This window comes from Lampris incognitus, chromosome 9 (genome assembly GCF_029633865.1).
Source record: "Lampris incognitus isolate fLamInc1 chromosome 9, fLamInc1.hap2, whole genome shotgun sequence".
In the NCBI taxonomy this organism is placed as follows: domain Eukaryota; kingdom Metazoa; phylum Chordata; class Actinopteri; order Lampriformes; family Lampridae; genus Lampris; species Lampris incognitus.
The window spans coordinates 62,312,965-62,338,211 of record NC_079219.1 but is presented as its reverse complement, the minus strand read 5'-3'; the positions used below and the strand labels follow the sequence as shown (position 1 = coordinate 62,338,211).

The 25,247-nt window shown below is 45.9% G+C and overlaps 1 protein-coding gene across 4 annotated transcripts in view; it reads right to left on the bottom strand.

Moving 5' to 3' along the window:
• Window positions 1–814: 814 nt before the first annotated feature.
• atp2c1 (ATPase secretory pathway Ca2+ transporting 1) overlaps window positions 815–25,247 on the bottom strand; it is a 174,922-nt gene continuing 150,489 nt past the window's right edge. For 3 of the 4 annotated variants that reach the window (XM_056285570.1, XM_056285571.1, XM_056285572.1), the window contains 5 exons: window positions 12,044–12,160; window positions 8,983–9,130; window positions 4,849–4,944; window positions 4,128–4,269; window positions 815–3,904 (listed from right to left, as the gene is read on the bottom strand). In XM_056285570.1, coding sequence (XP_056141545.1) covers window positions 3,780–3,904; window positions 4,128–4,269; window positions 4,849–4,944; window positions 8,983–9,130; window positions 12,044–12,160 — 628 coding nt within the window. In that variant the 3' untranslated portion in view covers window positions 815–3,779. The remainder of the gene's footprint in view (window positions 3,905–4,127; window positions 4,270–4,848; window positions 4,945–8,982; window positions 9,131–12,043; window positions 12,161–25,247) is intronic. The other variant, XR_008810681.1, reaches the window with a different exon arrangement.

Genomic DNA, 25,247 nt, shown 5'->3' with positions numbered 1-25,247 from the left:
TTAGTCGAGCGGTTAGCGGTCTCCCACGGTGCGGGCGATATAGGTTCACGTCCCGGCCGCGGCAGTTTCTGTGGTTGCCCCCAAATTCGCTACAATATGATATATTTATGTTTTATTACATCATTTTGAACTGGATACAGGAGAAAATAATGTTCCTCTAAAACATGGACAATATATTTCAATACAATATCATTTTGGACAGGCAGCACGGTGGTACGGTAGTTAGCGCGGTTGCCTCACAGCAAGAAGGTCCTGAGTTTTGGCCCCGGGGTAGTCCAACCTTGGGGGTCGTCCTCCGCGTGGAGTTTGCATGTTCTCCCCATGTCTGCGTGGGTTTCCTCCGGGGGCTCCAGTTTCCTCCCACAGTCCAAAGACATGTAGGTCAGGTGAATCAGCAGTACTAAACTGTCCCTAGCTATGACTGTGTGTGTGGCCCTGTGATGGTCTGGCAGCCTGTCCAGGGTGTCTCCCCATCTGCTGCCCAGTGACTGCTGGGATAGGGTCCAGCATCCCGTGACCCTGAGCAGGATAAGTGGTTTGGATGATGGATGTTTTATGATGTTTACATAACCTTACTGGTCACAGATGTTGACGGCGCAACAGCCTAGTTGCAGAGTTTAAAGCAGAGGGAAAGAGTGAAAACTAAACAGAATTATACAATTATTTTACGGATAAACATATGTGCAATCACAAGATATTCGATGATAACAATGACAAAAATTCTACACACTGCAGCTTTAAATAAGGTAATTTAGGTATTGAAACTGTCTGTATACACTTTCTCCAAACACACACAAACAAAAGGCATTTTCCAAAAGATTTATAAAATTTTTAATATACATTTTATTCTCATCCAGTAACAGTACAAGCACACACATTCAGTGACTCACACACACTCGAACAGAGGATCATAAATTATCTCGACAGACAGAAAACAGTGAGTCATTGTGTGACTGGCTGTTGAGCTGTGGCACGAGACACAGGGGACAAGTGGAGGTGGGCTAGATGTCGGGGTGACGGCTCGGGGTCATTGCCCTGGCTCCGTGTCTGCTCTACCAGGACAACAGACCTCACAACACAAGCTTGCGTTTGTGGGTTTACAGCACAGTGACACTTGGGCCCAGTGTGGACTGATGTGGGCCTGGTGTGGACTGGTGTGGGCCTGGTGTGGGCTGGTGTGGGCCTGGTGTGGACTGGTATGGACCTGGTGCGGGCCTGGCGTGGATTGGCGTGGGCCTGGTGTGGACTGGCGTGGGCCTGGTGTGGACTAGTGTGGGCCTGGTGTGAAGTGGTGTGGGCCTGGCGTGGAACTGGTGTGGGCCTGGCGTGGGCCTGGTGTGGGCCTGGTGTGGACTGAGCCAGTACACGGATGAACGGTGATGGGCACACGACAGTTTTCTCAGCTTCTACAGTAGAAAGATGAGGAGCTTTAGTGCTCTATCGATACGAGTATTTCACAAAGCGGTGCAGACTCTAAGTTGTTCTGTGAAACACAAAAGAAAACCACAAAAAGGAATGGGTGTGGACTTCAGGATGGCAAACCTTTTCATCATCAGCTCATACGACGGACTTGCTGGGTTTAAAGTGTGCATCTAGTCCTGTAAACTGTTCTGGGTCCATACAGTCAGTAGTTGACTTTAAAGTGAAAAATTAAATCCTTTCTCTCACATATGTGGACTTCATAATCCTCATCAGTGAGCTATAGTAGCACAGGACCTGTACATGAGGACTCCTTACCATTCACAACAGACAACAGCGTCAACTAGTGTAGCAGCGGTCCCTATTTTAGCCGCCAACAAGATGTTTGAAAAGAACGGGACCTCAACATGATGACTGGTTAGCAATCAACACTGACGTCAAGAATAAATGAACAGCCACCGTCAGTATTTCATCAGCAGACATCGGGGGTCGGCCTTTACTGCTGGGACTGACAAACTTACCCAACACACAGCAGTGTGTAAGGTGGCTGGTCAGGTTTGTACCTCGCCATTCCTGCTTTGTGAGACATAAACACAGATCTAACACGGCTCACATCTGGCCCCGACACAAAAACTGACAGTAAACTCAAGTTCTACAACCACTCACGTGTCTGTCACACGGACACACAGACCTCTTTGCACTCATATAACAGTGCAGAGTACATATTTCCACCAAGCTCTTCATGTTCACCATGTCCCAGAGGCGTTTTGGATGAGGAGCAAGAGGAAGAGTGTGGGAGGAAGAGAGCCTAACAGGAAGAAGTGGAACAGGGACCTCATAGATGCTGGACAGGCAGGAGTAAGATCCAGTCCCTGTTCTCTCCATCTCAGCTGGAGTGATCTGGTAAAGCAGCATCACTGTGCTTCACTCTGTACCAGTCACTCAACAGCACTAAGATCTCCTGCTACCTGAACCACGACCCTGCCTACACCTCCCACAGGGCATCAGTGCTGGAATATGGTAGATCTGAGAGGCTGTGGGGCAAGGGGAATTATGGGATTCATAGTTGTAGAAAGTGAACAATATTATCCGATTCAGAGAAGGAAACAATCGGCGGAATTCATATACGAGTCCAAAATAATCTCCTTGTACTAACATTTTGAACCCAAGTGCTAAACCCCTCAAACTACCGAGTACCCCTGAAATTCATGACTTTCTTCCAGTTCTGCGATTTTAAGAAAAATGTACTCTCTTAAGGCACAAAATGAGAGAGGAAGAGACAATGAGAAAGAGAGATACTGAGAGTTTCCCGCTGTGTGTGGAGTACAGACGGCTGTGGTTTCTAAAGAAATTGATGTGAAAGTATGTGGATGGACTGTGAGGAGAGTTGACTCACTTACTGGCCATGGCATTGTGTTTTCAGCATTTGGCTGGCTGGAGGCATCTCCACGTCGCTGTGCTTGTCTCTCCCAGCAGCAGTTCAGAAAAGCCTGATGAAGTCAGAACTGCCTGGAGTGCAAAACTGCACTGTGATTGTGATTTTTCCCCCTCAATATTTATGTACAGCAAACACCTTGGTTCCTTTTAATGTGTAGAGCAGTGTGCTTAACAGTAACCAGAACATATATACATGGATGATCCTCCTCCATCCATACACTTCACACCCCCCAGCAGAAAACATAAAACCATGTCCCAGACTTTAGAAGTCCATTTACCGTGTTAAACCACAAAAAGCCCAGTAGTGTTCAAAATCTTCTAAATTATATACCAAAACAGAACGCTGAAAAAAAAAGTATGGAAAGAATTGCACACATCTCAAGCCTCGATTGGTTTAGAAGGTTAGTCTACGTACTGTAAGTGACTGCAGGGAAAGAACTAAAGACACTTAACAGCTGCTCGGGCTGCTGTCGCGTCAAAGTAAAGCTATGGTTCGGTACCCACGATTAGGCCAGGCCACTGGAGGCAAACAGAGTGCACAAGTTTAGAAAGGATGTGAGAAGATTAAGCTCTCCAGGTGCTATCTTCCACAGCTTCAAGTACGGGTGCAGGGTCAATCCTCCAGCAGCCCCTCTCAATGTCCTCTCAGATCAGTCAAGCCAATCAAGCGCCAGTTCCAGTGTCTTTCATAGGAAGGTTCTCCCCTCGCCCCTGAGACCAGGAGGGTTTATCAGGTCTCAGACCAGAGCATCTCTTGGGCCTGGTAGTGGGGTTTGAGGGGTTGTCAAGGGTCCTCAGCCAGTCTCTTTTGACCCCCCCTCCTGGCTTAAAAACATCCTGCTTGCACCGCCATCATCCTCCAACACTACCAATCCGTCCTCCAAACCAGATGTTCATTGTTGTGGAGGGAAGGGAAGCGTGGGTCATACCTCATGGAAGGAGTCAGTGGCCCAGGGTGTCCGCTCCAATCGGCTCAACCTCTCCACCTTCTTGATGACCTCAGACACCACACAGACCGAGGAGGTCAGGGCCAACAGAAAGAGCAGGTCTAAGGGACAGACAGACACACATACGATGTAGATTATTCAGGGGTTATCAATTGTCTTAAATATGCCAGTGATCGAAAATATCAAATTATTATGTTTGCATGTAAACCTTCCAAGACTGTAATAAAAAAAAAAAATCAAAAGCTAAAATAAGACCTAGCTTCTCTATTTTTTATCTATTCTGTGTGAGAGGATGCGATGTTATTGAAGAGGATGTGTTGTTACCCAGGAGGCTGAGGCTCTCTGTCTGGAAGATACTCTGCAGTGGAGGGAAGTAGATGACCAGCAGCTGTCCCATGATGGAGCCCAGCACAGCATAACAGAACATCCTGTTGCTACACAGGCCCATCTCATGCACCATCCGGGTCTGAGGAGAAACGACACCAGGTCAAAGGTCATATGTCAGTGTGTGATGAGTTCATAGCGTTTGTGATATGAAGGAAACTAACTGTCGGAGGCTTGTTTAAGTTTTTCAGGTAGGTCAGCTTGTTTATCAAGAACTGTCTACACGAGCATCCACATCACTGTTTGGTTGGTGAGATATGAGAAGAATTTTGTTAACAGGGCAAGTTCATGTGGATTTAAAAGAATATTTCTGAAAGTACTTAGACACATATAAAGATCCAGTAGACACAGAGACAGACAGGAAGACAGACAAGGAAATAGACATCATTAGCAGTAAATTATATTACCATCCACCACAACACTAAAACACTTTTATCCACAATGTTTCACTGAGGGGGACAGCTTCTTTCTCTTGGCTACACCGTTTAATTGCCCTCATGTTTAATGTAGTGCATTTTAATGTACAACATGCAACATCATTAAAGTTTGATTGACTGATTGACTGATTGATTGATCAATTAGCAGTCTGGTGTAGATTAAAACCCCAGCAGGCTGATTAGAACCAGAGGCCAGAATGTTCAGAGTTTCTCTCCATCCACACCTGAGAGCGAGAGCTGAGCGCGTTGAACATATCGAAGAAGACGAAGCAAGTGAAAGTCATAGTGGTGTCACGTGGTGTGATCACATTGTCCCGCAGCTGAAAAACAACAACAAAAGACATTTTCATTTCGCCAGCTAACTGGAACCCCAGAAGCCAACTTGAACAACCAACATGCTAGCCATCTTAACATCCCTCCTGGATTCCAGGTATCCATTAGGTCAAAACAATCCTACATTACAAAGGGTCATTTACACTGCAAGCACCTATTCCAGGACGCTGAACTTTTTCAGGCACTCTGATCTTTTATGTAGTTTTCAACAGGAATAAGGACCAATTCTAGATACTGGAGAAACATTTTAGTACATACTGTTGGGTAGGTACTTCTCCAAGAAACTACTGGGGTAGAGATAACACATTGAACGGCACCAAATGCAAGCATCAGAATGACACAAGTTTGGCTGACAATCAAATCAATCAGAATCTGCAACGTTTCAACATGGCTAGCTTGCCAGCAAACAGCAAGTGGCTGTAAACACCAGCATCTGGCTGTGGAAAACATCAGCATCTAGTTGTAAAGACCAGCATCTGGCTGTGGAAAAAAACAGCATCTGGCTGTAAAAACCAGCATCTGCTGTGGCTGTAAATATCAGCATCTGGCTATAAACATCAGCATCTGGCTGTGGAAAACATTAGCTTCTGGCTGTAAACATCAGCATCTAGATGTAAACACCAGTATCTGGCTGTGGAAAACATCAGCATCTGGCTATAAACATCAGCATCTGGCTGTAAACATCAGCATTTGGCTGTGGAAAACATCAGCATCTGGCTGTAAACAACAGCATCTGGCTGTAAACACCAGCATCTGGCTGTGGCTGTAAACACCAGCATTTGGCTGTGGAAAACACCAGCATCTGGCTGTGGAAAACATCAGCATCTGGCTATAAACATCAGCATCTGGCTGTAAACATCAGCATTTGGCTGTAAACACCAGCATCTGCTGTAAACAACAGCATCTGGCTGTAAACACCAGCATCTGGCTGTGGCTGTAAACCCCAGCATCTGGCTGTGGAAAACACCAGCATCTGGCTGTGGAAAACACCAGCATCTGGCTGTAAACATCAGCATCTGGCTGTAAACACCAGCATCTGCTGTGGCTTTAAACACCAGCATTTGGCTGTAAACATCAGCATCTGGCTGTGGAAAAAAATCAGCATCTGGCTGTGGAAAACATTAGCATCTGGCTGTAAACAACAGCATCTGGCTGTGGAAAACACCAGCATCTGACTGTAAACAACAGCATCTGGCTGTAGAAAACATCAGCATCTAGTTATAAAGACCAGCATCTGGCTGTGGAAAAAACCAGCATCTGGCTGTAAACACCAGTATCTGCTGTGGCTGTAAATATCAGCATCTGGCTGTGGAAAACATTAACATCTGGCTGTAAACACCAGCGTCTGGCTGTGGAAAACATCAGCATCTGGCTGTAAACACCAGCATCTGGCTGTGGAAAACATCAGCATCAGGCTGTAAACACCAGCATCTGGCTGTGGCTGTAAACACCAGCATTTGGCTGCAAACCCCAGCATCTGGCTGTGGAAAACACCAGCATCTGGCTGTGGAAAACACCAGCATTTGGCTGTAAACATCAGCATCTGGCTGTAAACACCAGCATCTGCTGTGGCTGTAAACATCAGCATTTGGCTGTAAACATCAGCATCTGGCTGTGGAAAAAAATCAGCATCTGGCTGTGGAAAACATTAGCATCTGGCTGTAAACAACAGCATCTGGCTGTAAACACCAGCATCTGGCTGTGGCTGTAAACACCAGCATTTGGCTGTGGAAAACACCAGCATCTGGCTGTGGAAAACATCAGCATCTGGCTATAAACATCAGCATCTGGCTGTAAACATCAGCATTTGGCTGTAAACACCAGCATCTGCTGTAAACAACAGCATCTGGCTGTAAACACCAGCATCTGGCTGTGGCTGTAAACACCAGCATTTGGCTGTAAACCCCAGGATCTGGTTGTGGAAAACACCAGCATCTGGCTGTAAACATCAGCATCTGGCTGTAAACACCAGCATCTGCTGTGGCTGTAAACACCAGCATTTGGCTGTGGAAAAAAATCAGCATCTGGCTGTGGAAAACATTAGCATCTGGCTGTAAACAACAGCATCTGGCTGTGGAAAACACCAGCATCTGGCTGTAACAACAGCATCTGGCTGTAGAAAACATCAGCATCTAGTTATAAAGACCAGCATCTGGCTGTGGAAAAAACCAGCATCTGGCTGTAAACACCAGCATCTGCTGTGGCTGTAGATATCAGCATCTGGCTGTGGAAAACATTAACATCTGGCTGTAAACACCAGCGTCTGGCTGTGGAAAACATCAGCATCTGGCTGTAAACACCAGCATCTGCTGTGGCTTTAAATATCAGCATCTGGCTGTGGAAAACATTAGCATCTGGCTGCAAACACCAGCATCTGGCTGTGGAAAACATTAGCATCTGGCTGTAAACATCAGCATCTGGCTGTGGAAAACATCAGCATCTGGCTATAAACATCAGCATCTGGCTGTAAATATCAGCATTTGGCTGTGGAAAACATCAGCATCTGGCTGTAAACACCAGCATCTGCTGTAAACACCAGCATCTGGCTGTGGCTGCAAACACCAGCATTTGGCTGTAAACCCCAGGATCTGGTTGTGGAAAACACCAGCATCTGGCTGTAAATACCAGCATCTGGCTGTAAACACCAGCATCTGGCTGTGGCTGTAAACACCAGCATTTGGCTGTAAACACCAGCATCTGGCTGTGGAAAACACCAGCATCTGGCTGTAAACATTAGCATCTGGCTGTAAATACCAGCATCTGCTGTGGCTGTAAACCTCAGCATCTGGCTGTGGAAAACACCAGCATCTGGCTGTGGAAAACACCAGCATCTGGCTGTAAGCATAAGCATCTGGCTGTAAACACCAGCATCTGCTGTGGCTGTAAACACCAGCATTTGGCTGTAAACTCCAGCATCTGGCTGTGGAAAACACCAGCATCTGGCTGTGGAAAACACCAGCATCTGGCTGTAAACATCAGCATCTGGCTGTAAACACCAGCATCCGCTGTGGCTGTAAACATCAGCATCTGGCTGTAAACATCAGCATCTGGCTATGGAAAAAATCAGCATCCGGCTGTGGAAAAAAATCAGCATCTGGCTATGGAAAACATTAGCATCTTGCTGTAAACACCAGCATCTGGCTGTGGAAAACACCAGCATCTGGCTGTAAACAACAGCATCTGGCTATGGAAAATATCAGCATCTAGTTATAAAGACCAGCATCTGGCTGTGGAAAAAACCAGCATCTGGCTGTAAACACCAGCATCTGCTGTGGCTGTAAATACCAGCATCTGGCTGTGGAAAACATTAACATCTGGCTGTAAACACCAGCATCTGGCTGTGGAAAACATCAGCATCTGGCTGTAAACACCAGCATCTGACTGTGGAAAACATCATGCTTGTGTTGACTGCCATGTCACTGTGAGCCAATATTACATCTACAAAATGTAGATGTTGCACATGTTGTGTAACACACTCCACCCGTGGGTAATTCTGAACTCTACTTTTTCAACAGGTTCTTAAGCCTTGGTGGACTACCACCTCAATAGTTACAGCACTATGAACCCACAGCACAGACATAACTTCTGTCCATCACAATACTCTGTATAATACATGTCAGAAGAACATCAGTCTCTTGACAAGAAACTACTAGAATCAGTTTTATTTGCAAAGTAATTTACCAGGATTTTTAACCTGCTACCTTGTTCACTTGACATTCAGACATAACACAACATTTACAAAAATTACAAAAGTAAAATGTAATATAAATATGTATTTACTGTAAGTTTTTATGTTCTATGTGACTAAGATGGATATCGATGTCTGCATCAACAGTTTAAAGTACTAGACAGTTTCCATAAGGGGCGACATTAAATCCTGCACACCTACGTATGTACATACTAGTAGGAAAGTCTAAAAAAAGAAAGAATACTACCTATTTATAAAGATGAGAAATTCACATTTGCAAGTTAGGCAGGCATACTAGTGTCTGCAGGGAACTGCAGTAAATCCAGAAAGGACACACCTCCCTCCAGAAGACGAAGAGCGTGCCACAGACGATGATGAGCGCTGACACCAGCACTTTGATGATCAGGCTGCGGGTGATGATGCTGTCCCTCACGTTCCGCGGAGGTTTTCGGATCACGTCTCTGTCCACAGGCTCCACTCCCAAGCTGTATATTACACAAAGCTGACGCCTTAAGACCGTTTCAAACAAAATCCATGTATGACGTGGGCTACTGAACAAAGGTTTAACATGCGTTTGACCAGCCATACCATAATACGGTCATTGGCAAATACCGGGTTGTTGCCTTTCACACAAGACCTGGATCTGCAACTTCATTTAAATGGAGTGGTTTTGTCTCAACATCAGGAAAAGCGGCTATTTCAACGTGTTTGTTCACAGTGGAGATTCGGCACGGCAAAGGGTGGAGAAGATCTGTTGTTTGCTTAGGCAGTCCTTGACTTTATAGGATTTCTTTTCTCTATTCAGTTACCTTATGAAAACATATACACTACCGTTCAAAAGTTTGGGATCACCCAAACAATTTTGTGTTTTCCATGAAAAGTCACACTTATTCACCACCATATGTTGTGAAATGAATAGAAAATAGAGTCAAGACATTGACAAGGTTAGAAATAATGATTTGTATTTGAAATAAGATTTTTTTTACATCAAACTTTGCTTTCGTCAAAGAATCCTCCATTTGCAGCAATTACAGCATTGCAGACCTTTGGCATTCTAGCTGTTAATTTGTTGAGGTAATCTGGAGAAATTGCACGCCACGCTTCCAGAAGCAGCTCCCACAAGTTGGATTGGTTGGATGGGCACTTCTTTGAGCAGATTGAGTTTCTGGAGCATCACATTTGTGGGGTCAATTAAACGCTCAAAATGGCCAGAAAAAGAGAACTTTCATCTGAAACTCGACAGTCTATTCTTGTTCTTAGAAATGAAGGCTATTCCATGCGAGAAATTGCTAAGAAATTGAAGATTTCCTACACCGGTGTGTACTACTCCCTTCAGAGGACAGCACAAACAGGCTCTAACCAGAGTAGAAAAAGAAGTGGGAGGCCGCGTTGCACAACTGAGCAAGAAGATAAGTACATTAGAGTCTCTAGTTTGAGAAACAGACGCCTCACAGGTCCCCAACTGGCATCTTCATTAAATAGTACCTGTTAGAGCCTGTTTGTGCTGTCCTCTGAAGGGAGTAGTACACACCGGTGTAGGAAATCTTCAATTTCTTAGCAATTTCTCGCATGGAATAGCCTTCATTTCTAAGAACAAGAATAGACTGTCGAGTTTCAGATGAAAGTTCTCTTTTTCTGGCCATTTTGAGCGTTTAATTGACCCCACAAATGTGATGCTCCAGAAACTCAATCTGCTCAAAGAAGTGCCCATCCAACCAATCCAACTTGTGGGAGCTGCTTCTGGAAGCGTGGGGTGCAATTTCTCCAGATTACCTCAACAAATTAACAGCTAGAAAGCCAAAGGTCTGCAATGCTGTAATTGCTGCAAATGGAGGATTCTTTGACGAAAGCAAAGTTTGATGTAAAAAAAATCTTATTTCAAATACAAATCATTATTTCTAACCTTGTCAATGTCTTGACTCTATTTTCTATTCATTTCACAACATATGGTGGTGAATAAGTGTGACTTTTCATGGAAAACACGAAATTGTTTGGGTGATCCCAAACTTTTGAACGGTAGTGTAATACAACAGCATGGGGCGTCCCCATGGCGCGGCGGTCTATTGTGTTGCCTACCAACACGGGGCTCGCTGGTTCGAATCCCCATGTTACCTCTGGCTTGGTCGGGCATCCTTACAGACACAATCGGCCGTATCTGCAGGTGGGAAGCCAGGTATGGGTATGTGTCATGGTCGATGCACTAGCGCCTCCTCTGGTTGGTCCAGGCAACCGGTTCAGGGGGGAGGGGGAACTGGGGGGAATAGCGTGATCCTCCCACGCGCTACGTCCCCCTGGTGAAACTCCTCACTGTCAGGTGAAAAGAAGCGGCTGGTGACTCCACATGTATGGGAGGAGGCATGTGGAAGTCTGCAGCCCTCTCCCGGATCGGCAGAGGGGGTGGAGCAGAAACCGGCATGGCTCAGAGGAGTGGGGTAATTGGCCGGATACAATTGGGGGAAAACGGGGGGAGGGGGTTTGATTCCCCCCCCGCCCCCAAAAAAACAACAACAGTGTGCCGGTTCATTAGAAGGTTTGTCTCAGGTGAGGTTTGGGTCATACTAGTGCCACTCTGAGCATATCGATGAGGGTCCTGGATCAAAATCAACACAGTAAACCCACATCCTCTTTCATACCAAAGCCATGCAGTGTTTTGCCCATGTAAAACTTGGGTTGGGGACCCAGACTGGATGAACTATGTTTCTGACCCATTCACACCAACGGAAAACACTGTTTTTCCTGGTCACTGCACTGCTGTGAAAGGGGCATTGCACATTTTCTGAAAAATGTTCTGTTCGCCCCTGCAGCCAGGCAGGCAGACGCCCCCATAGCCACAAGGCCCATACAGAGACTCTCAGGAGTTCCTTTCCCCAGGGCACGGGGGCACTAAATACCACATAACAGCAGAATCTGTGACTCACACTGTGTGTCCTATGTATACATATAACAAGAAGTTGTCACTACTGCCACTTTCCCTGACACAGTACACCCCACTCACACGACCACCTGCACACTTGTATTTGTATAGTAACTGCACATTGTACACAGATATTTATCGGGATTATACCTTCTGCATACTCCCCACATTTTTCAAATTGTTCAAATTTGATTGCATTTTATTCTATTCCACTTTTACTGACGTTCCACTTATTTTATTGCAGTTTTCAGCGATACAAAAAAAACCATTTCAGTACTCATGGCAGTAATGTGACGAATAAAACTCCTGAATCTTTGAAACGCCATGCCTGTGGTTTGGAACGAGATGTTCAACGAGCACCTATGGGTGTGATGTTTGGGTGTCCACATACTTTTCATCATGCAGTGTGTAAAGAATTTGGCGAAACTGCCCTGTAACGTGAACTCCTGTCTTTAAAGCTACAGCCCCCCGGGAGTCCCTGTACCTCTGGGCAGGTGGGCCGTCCATGATGATGTTGATCCACAGGATCTGCATGGCATTCAGAGGGTTGGGGAAGTTCATCAGCGTTGCCAAGGAGATGAGTGTGAGCGCTGCAATACTCCTGGTGATCAGAGAGAGAACACATGTTAGAAAAGAGTGCATTAGTCAGCCTGTATCACGTCCTATATTGATCCCAGATATTTTTTTAGAGCTATTTGGTGGACCATATCAAACGCCAACACTATGTATGTCAAATACGCTGACCAAGCACAAGAAAATAGCTTAGTCTGTTTAGTACACACGCTTGACAACAAACCTGACCCAGTCCTGAATTGTCCTGATGGATTGAGCCTGACTCATAGTATGTTCTCTTAGTCGTTAGACAAACCAAACTGATCATCTGCATCAAATGTGACCCAGTCCACTGTAACCCTTAACTGGTTTACAGTCCACTGCAAACCCAAATCAGCAAGAGCAGAGGTCCCCAATGACTTGGCAGAGGACCGCCTGTTGCCAGGCTGTGCAAATGCGGACTGTTTATCGCTGGCTGTGCAAACCCCAGAAAAAAATTACATGAAATGTGGCACTGTAGGCTGTTTGTCCTCTCTCCCCCACTGCGGTACTCTGGATCCCGCCAGTTAGAGGAACTGGATAAACCTATAACCGAATATGCAACTTTAGTCTTGCTGCATATTCACTGCATAGTCTCGTGGCATGCGGCATGCAGCAATGTGGCATTTATTCCAGCAGGATAAGGTGATTTGTCCTGAATGACGTGTTTGGACAAAGAGGACTTTCACTGAGTGGGTCTCCCTTGTCTGTCAACATTGTAAGCATGTATGGTGGACCTCCTTCTCCGGCCAGAATGGAAACACTGCATCACAGCACATCAGGCTCGGCCTGGATGATACAACAGCAGCAACTGGAGTCCAACTTCACTGTAAAGTCAGCAGAACAGCTGTTCTTACAACTGTTGTGTGACACAGGCTCATGTGACTGGAACAGGAAACACTGGACAGGTGATTGTTACATTTGAGCCTATTCAGGTGTTGAGCATATATTCAAATATTTCAAATATTTGTTGTCCGTTTTGGTTTTGTTTTTTGTGTACCATGGGAAGAAATCACGTGGGTGCTCCTGGCTATGCCAAAATCATAAACTGCTGTTTTATTAGCATCTAACCTGCATGTGGGCAGTGTCAAACAACATGTCCGCCAAGACATAACCCCCCTCCCTGTCAGATGGCAGGCTGGCTGGACGGCAAACATATTCTGAATAACCGGACTGAGAAATGACAACAGTGAAAACGCCTACAGGGAGGAGGTGAGGGACCTGTCCATATGGAGTAGATATAATGACCTCTCCCTAAACGCTGAGAAAACAGCAAGTCCAAAGTGGTTCAGACACCACTTTACATCAACGGTGTCCCTGTTCAGATTTTGAAGAACTTCAGATTTTTAGGCATTCAGATCTCTGACTTCCTCTCCTGGTCTCTCCACACCAGTTGTGTCATTAAGAAGGCACAACAGAGACCATACCTTCTGAGATGGTCTAAAGCCCTGGTCAAGACGATACCTTCTGAGATGACTTAAAAGCGTGGTCAAGACCATACCTTCTGAGATGGCCTTAAGCCCCGTTAAAAACCATACCTTCTGAGATGGCCTTAAGCCCTGGTCAAGACCATACCTTCTGAGATGGCCTAAAACCCTGGTCAAGACCATACCTTCTGAGATGACCTTAAGCCCTGGTCAAGACCATACCTTCTGAGATGGCCTAAAACCCTGGTCAAGACTATACCTTCTGAGATGACCTTAAGCCCTGGTCAAGACCATACCTTCTGAGATGGCCTAAAACCCTGGTCAAGACCATACCTTCTGAGATGGCCTGAAGCCCTGGTCAAGACCATACCTTCTGAGATGGCCTAAAACCCTGGTCAAGACCATACCTTCTGAGATGGCCTTAAGCCCTGGTCAAGACCATATCTTCTGAGATGGCCTAAAACCCTGGTCAAGACCACTGGCATAACATATTTATTATGGGCCCTGGTGCAAGCAACCCTCGTAGACCCCCCCCCCCGTCTCTCTCTCACTCGCTCACACCACCACCACCACAGGTGGGTTTAGTAAGTAATTTTAGTAATTTATTTGTATAGCACCTTTTACAGATATACAATCACAAAGTGCTTCACAGCATAAAATATAACAAATAAAATAGAAATATCAAAGTAACAGACACAGTTTACACAGATGAGTTATTGTAAAGGTCAGTACGTCAAAGATTGGCTACACTTCAGAACCACGGAGAGCGGATGCACTACAGACAGAGTTGGGAAACCTAAACAGATGGTCTCTAAATCAAATCAGTCGACAAGGCAATGAAACAAGTCCACAAAGCAACTAGGCTGTAATATAGCTAATAGCCTGGTCATTCGGCAGTAACAGGGGAGCACACATCAGACTCAAAACCTGCTAGATTGCATGGTTTGGCATGCACGCAGCACACATTGCAGCTTTCCTTTTTTTCCTTGCTCTCCTTCCTCTTTTTACATCCACTTTTATGTGTGTAACTCATGCTTGCTTGCTTGATTTTATGTTTCTAATGTTACTTAGGTAGGCTAGATAGGTAAATGATATTGCGCGCGCTAAACAAGCTATCGTCACATGCTCAAAACAGACACGTAACATTGGACTAGGACAATGCATGCAGAAATATTGACGGGCCCTCCTAGCGACGGGCCCTGGTGCTACTGCACCGGCTGCACCACCTATATTTACGCCAGTGGTCAAGACCATACCTTCTGAGATGGCCTAAAACCCTGGTCAAGTTCCATCAAACTACCACACAGAGCATCCCTACATCCTTCGTTACCTCTGGCTTGGTCGGCGTCCCTAAAGACACAATTGGCCATGTCTGGAGGTGGGAAGCCAGATGTGAGTATGTGTCCTGGTTGCTGCACTAGCGCCTCCTCTGGTTGGTCGGGGCGCCTGTTCAGGGGGGAGGGGGAACTGGGGGGGGGGGGGGGGTAGCGTGATCCTCCCACGTGCTACATCCCCCTGGTGAAACTCCTCATGGTCAGGTGAAAAGAAGCGACCGGTGACTCCACATGTATGGGAGGAGGCATGTGGTAGTCTGCAGCCCTCTCCGGATCAGCAGAGGGGGTGAAGCAACGACCGGGATGGCTCGGAAAATAGGGCAACTGGCCAAGTACAATTGAGAAGACAAAAGGGATGGGAAAAAAAAACGAAAAAAAAGGAAGGATCAGAGGAACAGTATTGCCACAGCTTCAGGACATGTACACCCCCTCACCTCACCCAGGTCATCCGTCAGGACACCACATGTACACCACCTCACTTCACCTAGGTCATCCATCAGGACGTTACATGTGCACCAACTCACCTCACCTAGATCGTCTGTCAGGACGCCACATGTACATCAACTCACCTCACCTAGGTCGTCCGTCAGGACGCCACATGTACACCACCTCACCTCACCTAGGTCGTCCGTCAGGACGCCACATGTACACCACCTCACCTAGGTCGTCCGTCAGGACGTCACATGTACACCACCACACCAGTGGTGTAGTTGGGGCCATATGCGCATATACGCCGTATACTTACCTTTTTCCTGGGGCTGTTTGCGTATGCTGACTTCTAAGGATCAATATTTGCGTATACCCTCGGTATACCCTCTATTTAACTGCTTAAAAAGCCCGTAACCTACTGTCTTTTTTAGCTTTCCATACCTCTCCCAGGTCACAAAGGGTTAAACTGAGTAGAGCGTGGAGCAGATGTAACTATGAGCGAATCGCAGCCTTTGAGTAGTATGGTTTCAGCCAAATGAGCCAATCAGTTGGTTGGACCCGCCGCTGACTTTGAGATCTGTCAACGCCAGGCTCTGCATCGAGCAGCTTCTCGAGGCATTCACACTTCACAGACGTAAGAGAACGGTAAGAATATCACCCAAGTGAACCTAAATAATCGATATATTTGCTATAGCATGATAAAATTACTTATCACTGCCATACTTGTAGAACTAAGAGGCTCCATCCGCGCTGTTTGTCGCTGCAGATACGAATGCTCGGATTGCCGTTTGCCATTTTTCTAACCTTAAGTTAATATTAGCTAGCTACCATGTTAAATGATTGTGAGCAAGGCTAACATTGCTAGCCAACTCTTAAGTGGACTGTATGCTTAATTCCCTTAGTTTATGCAGTTTTTTGGCTGGTAATTTTTTTCAGATTACCCGCCATTGGCAGATGAGCCAAAATGTCTTCATATTTTAGCTGTTTGACTGAGCTGATATAGCATAAATGACTGTATAAATGTAAACAAAAAATTTACTGAGCTCATTTAGCATGTGACTATAAATTACTTAATTGTATTATTATTTGTTTGTTTTTTTGGAGAAAACTATACACTCAGTGTTACTAATAAACAAAACAAATTGACAATGAGCTGATGTAGTAAAAGTGACTATGTATAAATGTATTATTTAATTGTATTTGTTTTTTAGAGAAAATTATACACTGTCATGTAATGATTCTCATAACATTACTAGTAAACAAAGCAAAATTAAAATTGACTTCTCTTGTGCCCATTTTTGGGCTACCAAAAATTGTCCTCGGCTACCAGGTTTGACCTGTTTATAAGTGTGATGTATTGATGTTATAAGTGATTATTGTTGCTCTCAAAATATGTTAAATTGCATAGATTTATACTATAGTTTTCAAAATTTTCTCGGGGGGCCGAACCCCCCTAGTGGGGCTGGGACACATGATCCTGTAGTACACCACTTCTTTTTTTAGGACTACACCACTGTACCTCACCTCACCAAGGTCGTCCCTCAGGACGTCACATGTACATCACCTCACCTCACCTAAGTCGTCCGTCATGACACCACATGTACACCACCTCACCTCATCTAGGTCATCCGTCAGGACGTCACATGTACACCACCTCACCTCACCTAGGACGTCACATGTACACCACCTCACCTAGGTCGTCCATCAGGACGTCACATGTACACCACCTCACCTCACCTAGGTCGTCCGTCAGGACGCCACATGTACACCACTTCACCTCACCTAGGTCCTCCGTCAGGATGCCACATGTACACTACCACACCTAGGTCATCCATCAGGACGTCACATGTACACCACCTCACCTAGGTCGTCCGTCAGGACGCCACATGTACACCACCTCACCTCACCTAGGTCGTCCGTCAGGACGCCACATGTACACCACCTCACCTCACCTAGGTCGTCAATCAGGATGTCACATGTACACCACCTCACCTCACTTAAGTTGTCCGTCAGGACGCCACATGTACACCACCTCATCTCACCTAGGTCGTCCGTCAGGGCATCACATGTACACCACCTCACCTCACCTAAGTCGTCCGTCAGGACCCCACATGTACACCACTTCACCTCACCTAAGTCCTCCGTCAGGACGCCACATGTACACCACCACACCTAGGTCGTCCATCAGGACGTCACATGTACACGACCTCACCTCACCTAGGTCGTTCGTCAGGACGTCACATGTACACCCCCTCACCTCACCTAGGTCATCTATCAGGACGTCACATGTACACCACCTCACCTCACCTAGGTCGTCCGTCAGGACACCACATGTACACCCCCTTACCTCATCTGGTAAGGGGGTGTACAGAGACTCTAATATATGCATTTGTTTCATCTAGACTTGATTACTGTAATGTTCTGTTCTCAGGTCTGCCACATTCTAGTACTAAAAGTCTTCAGATGGTTCAGAATGCTGCTGCTAGAATCCTAACTAAAACTAGGAAATTTGACCATATTACACCAATTCTTGCCTCCCTTCATTGGCTTCCTATCCATGTTAGATCAGAATACAAGGTGCTTCTGCTGATTTATAAAATCCTAAATGGGCTTGCCCCATCTTACCTGTCTGATCTCCTTAAACCTTACATGCCATCTCGAGCTCTTCATTCTCAAAATACAGGGCTCCTGTGTGTACCCAAAGTTCAAAAGAAGTCAGCTGGTGGCAGGGCCTTTTCCTATCGGGCTCCATTGTTGTGGAATAACCTGCCTGCTGCTATCAGACAATCAGAGTCTGTTGAGTCCTTGAAATCCAAACTTAAAACTCATCTTTTTGCCTTAGTTTACAATTTGTTGCCTTTAAGTTGAGTGTTTCACAACCTGTACTGGATGGCGGGTCGGTTTTCTGTCTCAGTGAATTTACCAACCACTGTTCTGCTGACGAGATTATCGAGTATAGATTACAGAGTACAGATTATGACTAGTTGATGACTTAATTGATTATGACTAATGACTATTGCAAACTGTTCTCTTCTCTAACATGTCTTTTCGGGGCCGTGCCTATAGTCCCCGGGTCCTATATTCCCCGTTTTCCCCTAAAAAGATCCTATAATCCCCGTTGCAATAGACACCGGGGAACATAGAACCCTCTTTTGGAAAAAGGGTCCTATATTCCCCGCTGTTTCCAGGGGAACATAGGACCTTTTTCCAAATAAAGGGTCCTATATTCCCCGCTATTGCCAATCGAGGAACAAACCGGGGAACTTAGAACCCTTTTTGCAAATTATTTCCTTAACGGGTCCAAAATAATAAAAACTGGGGTCATGGCTGAGATGTAGGCTACGACAATCTATTCCTCCGCTGATTAAATTAGGCCGTATTACCATTGTTGGCTGTTGTATATCGCAGGCCACCTTGAGTGCGTATCCAAATTCGGCCTATAGAGGAGGCTGTAATTTGCTTTATTGTTATTTCTTACCGATATTTACTGCAGTAGGCCTAGTTAGTTGGCTCTCCGGCTCAGCATGGACAGTCGGCAATCAACGTAAGTTTGTCTTGCAGTAGGCCCGCCTACCAGTATAACCTAGTGTAGATAAATGTAATGGTGTGATGTTTAATAATGATGATTACAACGTATTAATTGGAATAAGGGATATAAGGATATATTAATCATTGGGAAAACACATGCATGAGAAACAGGGCTTGTTACAAGGACAGGAGGGTCTATAGTGGCAGTGGAAAAGTACTGAGTATGTTAGCAGACAGAGGGTCGCAGAGTAAATTAGGTGTGAGGGTCACTGACCTTAAATAAGGTTAGCGACTCTGAATAATAAGGGGGCAATAAGGATGTTGTGGTAAAGGGGGAGTAGAGACAAGATGTCTGTCTCCATGGAGGGTGTGAGGGTCGCTGACATAGGGTTGGCGACTCTGAATGGGAAAGGGGGACACTGGAAGTGTTGTGGTCAGGGGGGAGTGGAGACGAAATGTGCTGTGATTTGTGGTTTCAGAGATAGGAACAGGATTTTACGACGGCAGCTACGACGGCAGCTGCAACACAGATGGAGAAGAAGATTACCTGGAGTCCGGATATCAGTGAGGCGGAAACGGAGTCAGATGAACGGACCAATCAGAAAGAAGATCACACATCCATATTCAGTCAACACTTTGTATAGTATAAAGACTGGGTCAGGGAAAGGAGAGGGAATCAGACTTCGTGAACTGACACAATCTGCTGTTTGTCAGGGATAGGAAGATCTAGACCCAGAGCTCTGTATGCTTTATCCATTTACTGCTAAATAAAACGGATGGTTTTGAGACCGAACATCTTCTCCTATTGCTTTATCAACAAACACGCAGGACTACGCTCTCACATAGATGAAGATGAGTTGGTAGAGTGAGCTGAAGTCCAACAATTTGGTGACCCCGACGTGATAAAGACGGAGAAGGGACGGATTGACCACAGAAGTAAAAGACAACGGATAACTGAAGTGTGATGGCAACAACAAGCGGCCGCTAAAAAACTAAGGTAAACAGACGCCTGTTTTATCGAAGTTCTGTTATTGGCTATACCAAATTGTGTGTTGTCATTATACGGCAAGTGTCCTAGTTAAAGTGGATGAATAAAGCATTGAAATAAATTGTGCACGGGTTTAAAGTCCCAGGGATTAGAAGCCCTGAAAGCAACAACAGTACTGAAAAGAAGACGTGCGGGTTTAGAGACCCATGGGTTAAAGAAATCCCATAAAAGCAGCGCATGCACGTGGGGAATACGGACGGGTTTAAAGACCCATGGGTTAAAAAGAAAATCCATAAAAGCAGCGCATGTCCGTATAAGGGGTTAGAGTCCCTGAGTGTGTAGGTTTAGAGACCCTTGGGAACAAAAAAAACAAAAAAACAAAAAAAAACGGAGGTTCCCATAAAAGCAGCGCTCACTGGTTTATGATATGTGCTGTGTTTTAACGGCAAGTGTGAATGTTTGATATTTTGCATGATTGAAAAGTGTGTTGTTTGATAAAACTGTGTATAAGGGTGGTAGAAACTCAGTAGTGTCTCAGAGAGGAAGGAGGGAGTGTCTCAGTGAGAAAGAATCAGCAGTGGAAACCTAACTGGTGCCAACGTAAACTGCCTGATAAAACTCACTGATTGGGTCAGTTGCTCGGGACGTATGTGCCATACAAACTGACTGGCTACTGAACTCTTCTCTGATTGGGCTGGTTGCTCGGAACGCAAGTGTCATACAAACCAGCTGGCTACTGAGTGGGGATAGATAAAACATAATAGAAGGGGAATCTGACAGGGAGTGTGAAGAATACGGAGATTGCCCTCCCAATGTTATATGGACCGTTAAGCAACAATGGGAAAAAACCAGGAGTCAAATTTTTGCAGGGCTCCCGAGGAACAAGCGAGACACCATGATTGGGGCGTATGACAGTATATGGAAAGACTTACAAACACAGGGTAAGGTCCCCAAAGAGGAGGAAAGGAAGAGATTGATATTATACCTAGGGAAGGCAGAAAAACAAGCTAAAAAGAAAGCAGATGAATACTGGAAGGCGGAAAAAGTTTCCATGTTAGTCAAAAGAAAATGGAAGAAAGATGGAGAGGAAAATGAGCAGAGAAGAGCCCACTTACACAACATGACCTTAGCTTGCATGGCAGTAGAAATGAATCAAAAACACTCAGAAATAACCAAAGAAAAAGATAAAGGAAATGAAAAAACAGAAGCATCAGCGCCAATATATCCCAAAATGCCCGGGATACAACCCCCTCCTTATCCCACACCGCAGATGCCACTCATGTGTGTGGAAGAAGGAGTAATGAAAATGACAGCAATAGGAAAGGAGGAATACAGACAGATTAGGGAGACGTTAGAGGAAGTAGTAACAAGGAAAATATCAGAGGTGGAGGACCTGGTGAGGGAGGCAGAGCGTAGGATGCAGGAAGCCAGAGAAGGGAATAGGAAAGTACATGAGCAGACGAGCAGACAGGAAGAGATAGATCAGGCAAGAAGCTCACCCACGACAGTGTCAGAAACACCCTCCACCCTAAACGGGGGAGGAGCAGGACAGGGGAGGATACAGAGTCAGGGGGTTGAACAATAGACGGGTTCAAGGAGAGACAGCTCAGAGAGATAAGAGAGGAAGTAATTAGGGCAGAAGGTCCTGAGGAGAGATTGGGGGCAGGTACAGAAGCAGGGGGTGTGAATAGTAATGAGGGAGACGAAGACACATACCAGGTCACAATTACAGGGGCACTAACCAGGCACAACCAGACTCATATAGCGCCCTGTGCTGACCACAGGCATAGACACCAGCTTAGGGACAGAGAAAAGATACAACCACCCGCTAGATACCATCAACTGCCACTGATATATAAAGGACCCCAAACGGGGGATGTGTATCAACCATTCTCATTCACAGACATGAATTGCATCCTGGATAAAATGCCCCCTCCCACTGAGGGAGGAGGGCCCTGGATGGAGAAATTTTGCCAACACACATTGGGATATAAATTAGCTATGGGAGATTGGAGAGCATTATTGGGAAAACAACTACCTATGTGGGAAATACAGCAGATTGAGGCTGCGGCAGGCACTAGTTATATACCAGATTCAGAACCATTTACCAGTGAAGCCACAGCTGTGGGAGGGGCAATGAGGGATAAATTCCCCATTCCTCCCGGAGCAATGCATTCACTGACCTTTTCCATGAAAGACGGAGAAGACATGTCAGCATTTTTAAGCAGATGCAAAGGCATATGGACAGACACTGCAGGAAGCCATCCAAGTTCAGGACAGTTACAGACCACATTTTTTAGAAAAGCTGTTATGACTGGAATGCCCAAAGCAGTACAAGATGCCATGGAGGGCAATCCAGACATCCCAGGCTGCTCTACTGAGCAATGGGAAAAACATTTGATGCATCATATGAAAAGACACAAGGCTATACAGGAGGAGGATAGACAGAGCACAGAGTCAGCCCAGGTGCAGCTCCTAAAGCTCCATTTGGATGAGGCAAGGAAAAAGGTAAATGATGCTAAAAAGACAAACCAAAAAGTAGCCAATCAGATGGTTCAACAGCCGCCACCACAAAACTACACCCCAAATTTGTACCCAGTGCCTGAATGGGTGTCTAGTTCCCCTTATCGGGGCGGGCCTGTCAGAGTAACAGGAGGTATGAGAGAAGGAGGGAGGGGTCGCGGAGGACCCAGAGGTAAGCCATTTACATGCTTTGGATGTGGCCAGCTTAGACACTGGATCAGGGAGTGTCCCATGCTGTGGGGACCCAGGGGAGGTCAAGGTCCAGTCAGCAACAGGGGTGGTTATGTGCAGCCCCCGGTCCAAGGACAGCCTTCAGTTATGGTTCCACTTAATCAAGACCCTCATGCAACAGCAGCTCTACCGCAGAGACAATATCCCCAGACCATGCAGGGTGGTCAGGGGGATGAGTACTGAAGGGGCCCGGGAACTCAAGGGCAGGTGGGGCTGGCAGAACCCTACTTGCAAATAAGGGTAATGGACATGGATCTGCATTTCCTAGTTGACACAGGTGCAAGGTTTTCCACTATCGCGTGCGCCATGTCTCGGTCCAACCTTTCATCCTCCAACGTCCAGCTAGTAGGGTTCTCGGGTAAACCAGAAAATCTGCCGTTGACGACACCTCTGACTACCACGGTGGCAGGACAGAATTTTTTGCATCAATATATTTCATCACCAACATGCCCAGTCAATTTAATGGGACGGGATATGTTGGTGAGGTGCGGGGCATCAGTCATGTGTGGGCCAGAGGGACTGGTAGTGACTTTTCCCAATGGATATTCTGTGAACTGTTCTCTGTCAATGATCCAGTCCAGCTCTCAAATGTTGTTGTCAGTTGATGTTTCACCCACGGCTGAAGGACTCTGGGCAGATATATACTGGGGACTCCTAGAACCGGGAACCAAGCAAAGCGACGGCGTACAGACTCTGTATTATCAGTGGCGGCCGTGGGACCAAATGCTACATCCCTACTCCCCTCCAATCGACCCCCTCCATGTTACTCTGTATTATGATAGGGACGGGGATGAAATTTATCAGCAAACTTTTTACAATGACATTGAAGGGACACAGTGGGAAGTATTGTCTAGTTGTATTTTAGTGGGGAATGAAGGTGTGGCAGCTGCTGTTGAATTGACACCTGAACAATTTAAGTGGTATGAGATGTCTGAAGAGGCGGTGCCCCATATCACCTTAGCAGTGCATGTTAAGTACCAGGCTAGAGATCTTGGGCCGATGTGCAAGCGTCTGATGGCACTGACAGACTGGGTTTGGACTCAACTCCCAGAATTACAGTACTCCCCATCCGAAAAGGCTTACAGGATCATGCACAAGACGGCTGAAAAAGTGCTGTTAGAACATAGACAAATAGAGAGATTTCATGGCAGAGAGAAGGCTGATCACTCTGACGCCGCAAGTATGATAGACACTCTCCCTGAGACGTTATGGTCAGCAGGCCCAACTGATGTAGGACGCTGCAAGAATGTTGATCCAATCTCTTTTGAATTGACAGATCACACTCCGATCTGGCAGAAACAGTACTCCCACAAACCTGAGGCAGAAGCAGGGATCACAGATACTATTGAGGGACTGTTGGCAGCGGGGGTGTTGGAGCCCTCAGCATCTGGCTGGAACACACCTATTTTACCAATAGAAAAGCAAAATACAGGGATATATAGAATGGCTCACGACCTTAGACGGGTCAATAGTATTGTGTCAACTCCTACAGTCCCAGTACCAAATCCATATACTGCTATGTCTGCACTGTCCCCAGAACACAAATGGTTTTCCTGTATTGATCTGGCCAATGCATTTTTCTGCCTACCACTAGCTGACCATGTGAGAGACATCTTCTCGTTTACCTATAAAGGCCAACAGCTAAGATATACGAGGGTTCCCCAGGGTTTCATCTTGTCCCCTGGGCTGTTCAATCAGGTTCTGAAACAGCAGCTCACTGATCTCACCCTCCCAAAGGGGGTGGCGTTGATTCAGTATGTGGATGACATCCTTCTGGCAGCTCCAGATCATGTCTCCTGCCTAGCAGCCACCAAATCCCTATTAACTCAGCTGTATCACATTGGGTTCAAAGTTTCAAAAACCAAGCTCCAGTGCTGCAGACAGATGGTCTCGTTCCTGGGGAGAATTATCTCTAGTAGAGGAACAGGTGTGTCCCCAGCCCATAGATCCTCAATTCTACACCATCCTAAACCAGTCACAGTGAAAGACATGCTCTCATTCCTGGGGTTGACAGGTTATAGCAGACAGTACATAGCATCATATGGGGAACTCACGCACCCCTTAAGGGCCATGGTCAATGAGCAGGGGATGAGAAATTTGTCAGCATGCTTACAATGGACCACTGAAGCAGAGAATAACTTAATTTCCCTCAAACAGGCTCTCACAAACGCTGCTGATTTAGCACTGCCTGACTACAAAGAGCCATTCTATCTGGATGTTTCAGAAAAATCACATACAGTGAATGGTGTTCTTTTTCAGAAAAAAGGGGGAGGTAGGCAGGTGATGATGTATGCAAGTGTGACACTCGATCCAACAGAAAATAGACATCCACCATGCACAAGACATGCAGCAGGGGTAGCAAAAATTCTGCAAAAAGTAGCACACATAGTCATGGGACATGCTCTAACAGTCCTGACAACACACAGCATAGAGGCCTATGTGAACTCAGCAGCATTCACCATGACATCATTAAGACAGATAAGGTTGGAAAAAATCCTCAATGCACCACACATAACGTTCACACACAAGGGACTCAACATGGCAGATAACATAGGGGAAGGTGAGCCACATGTGTGTGAAGAAAGAGTACAGAAAGATGTTAAGGTCAGAGCAGATTTCCGGGCAAAACCCTTAGCT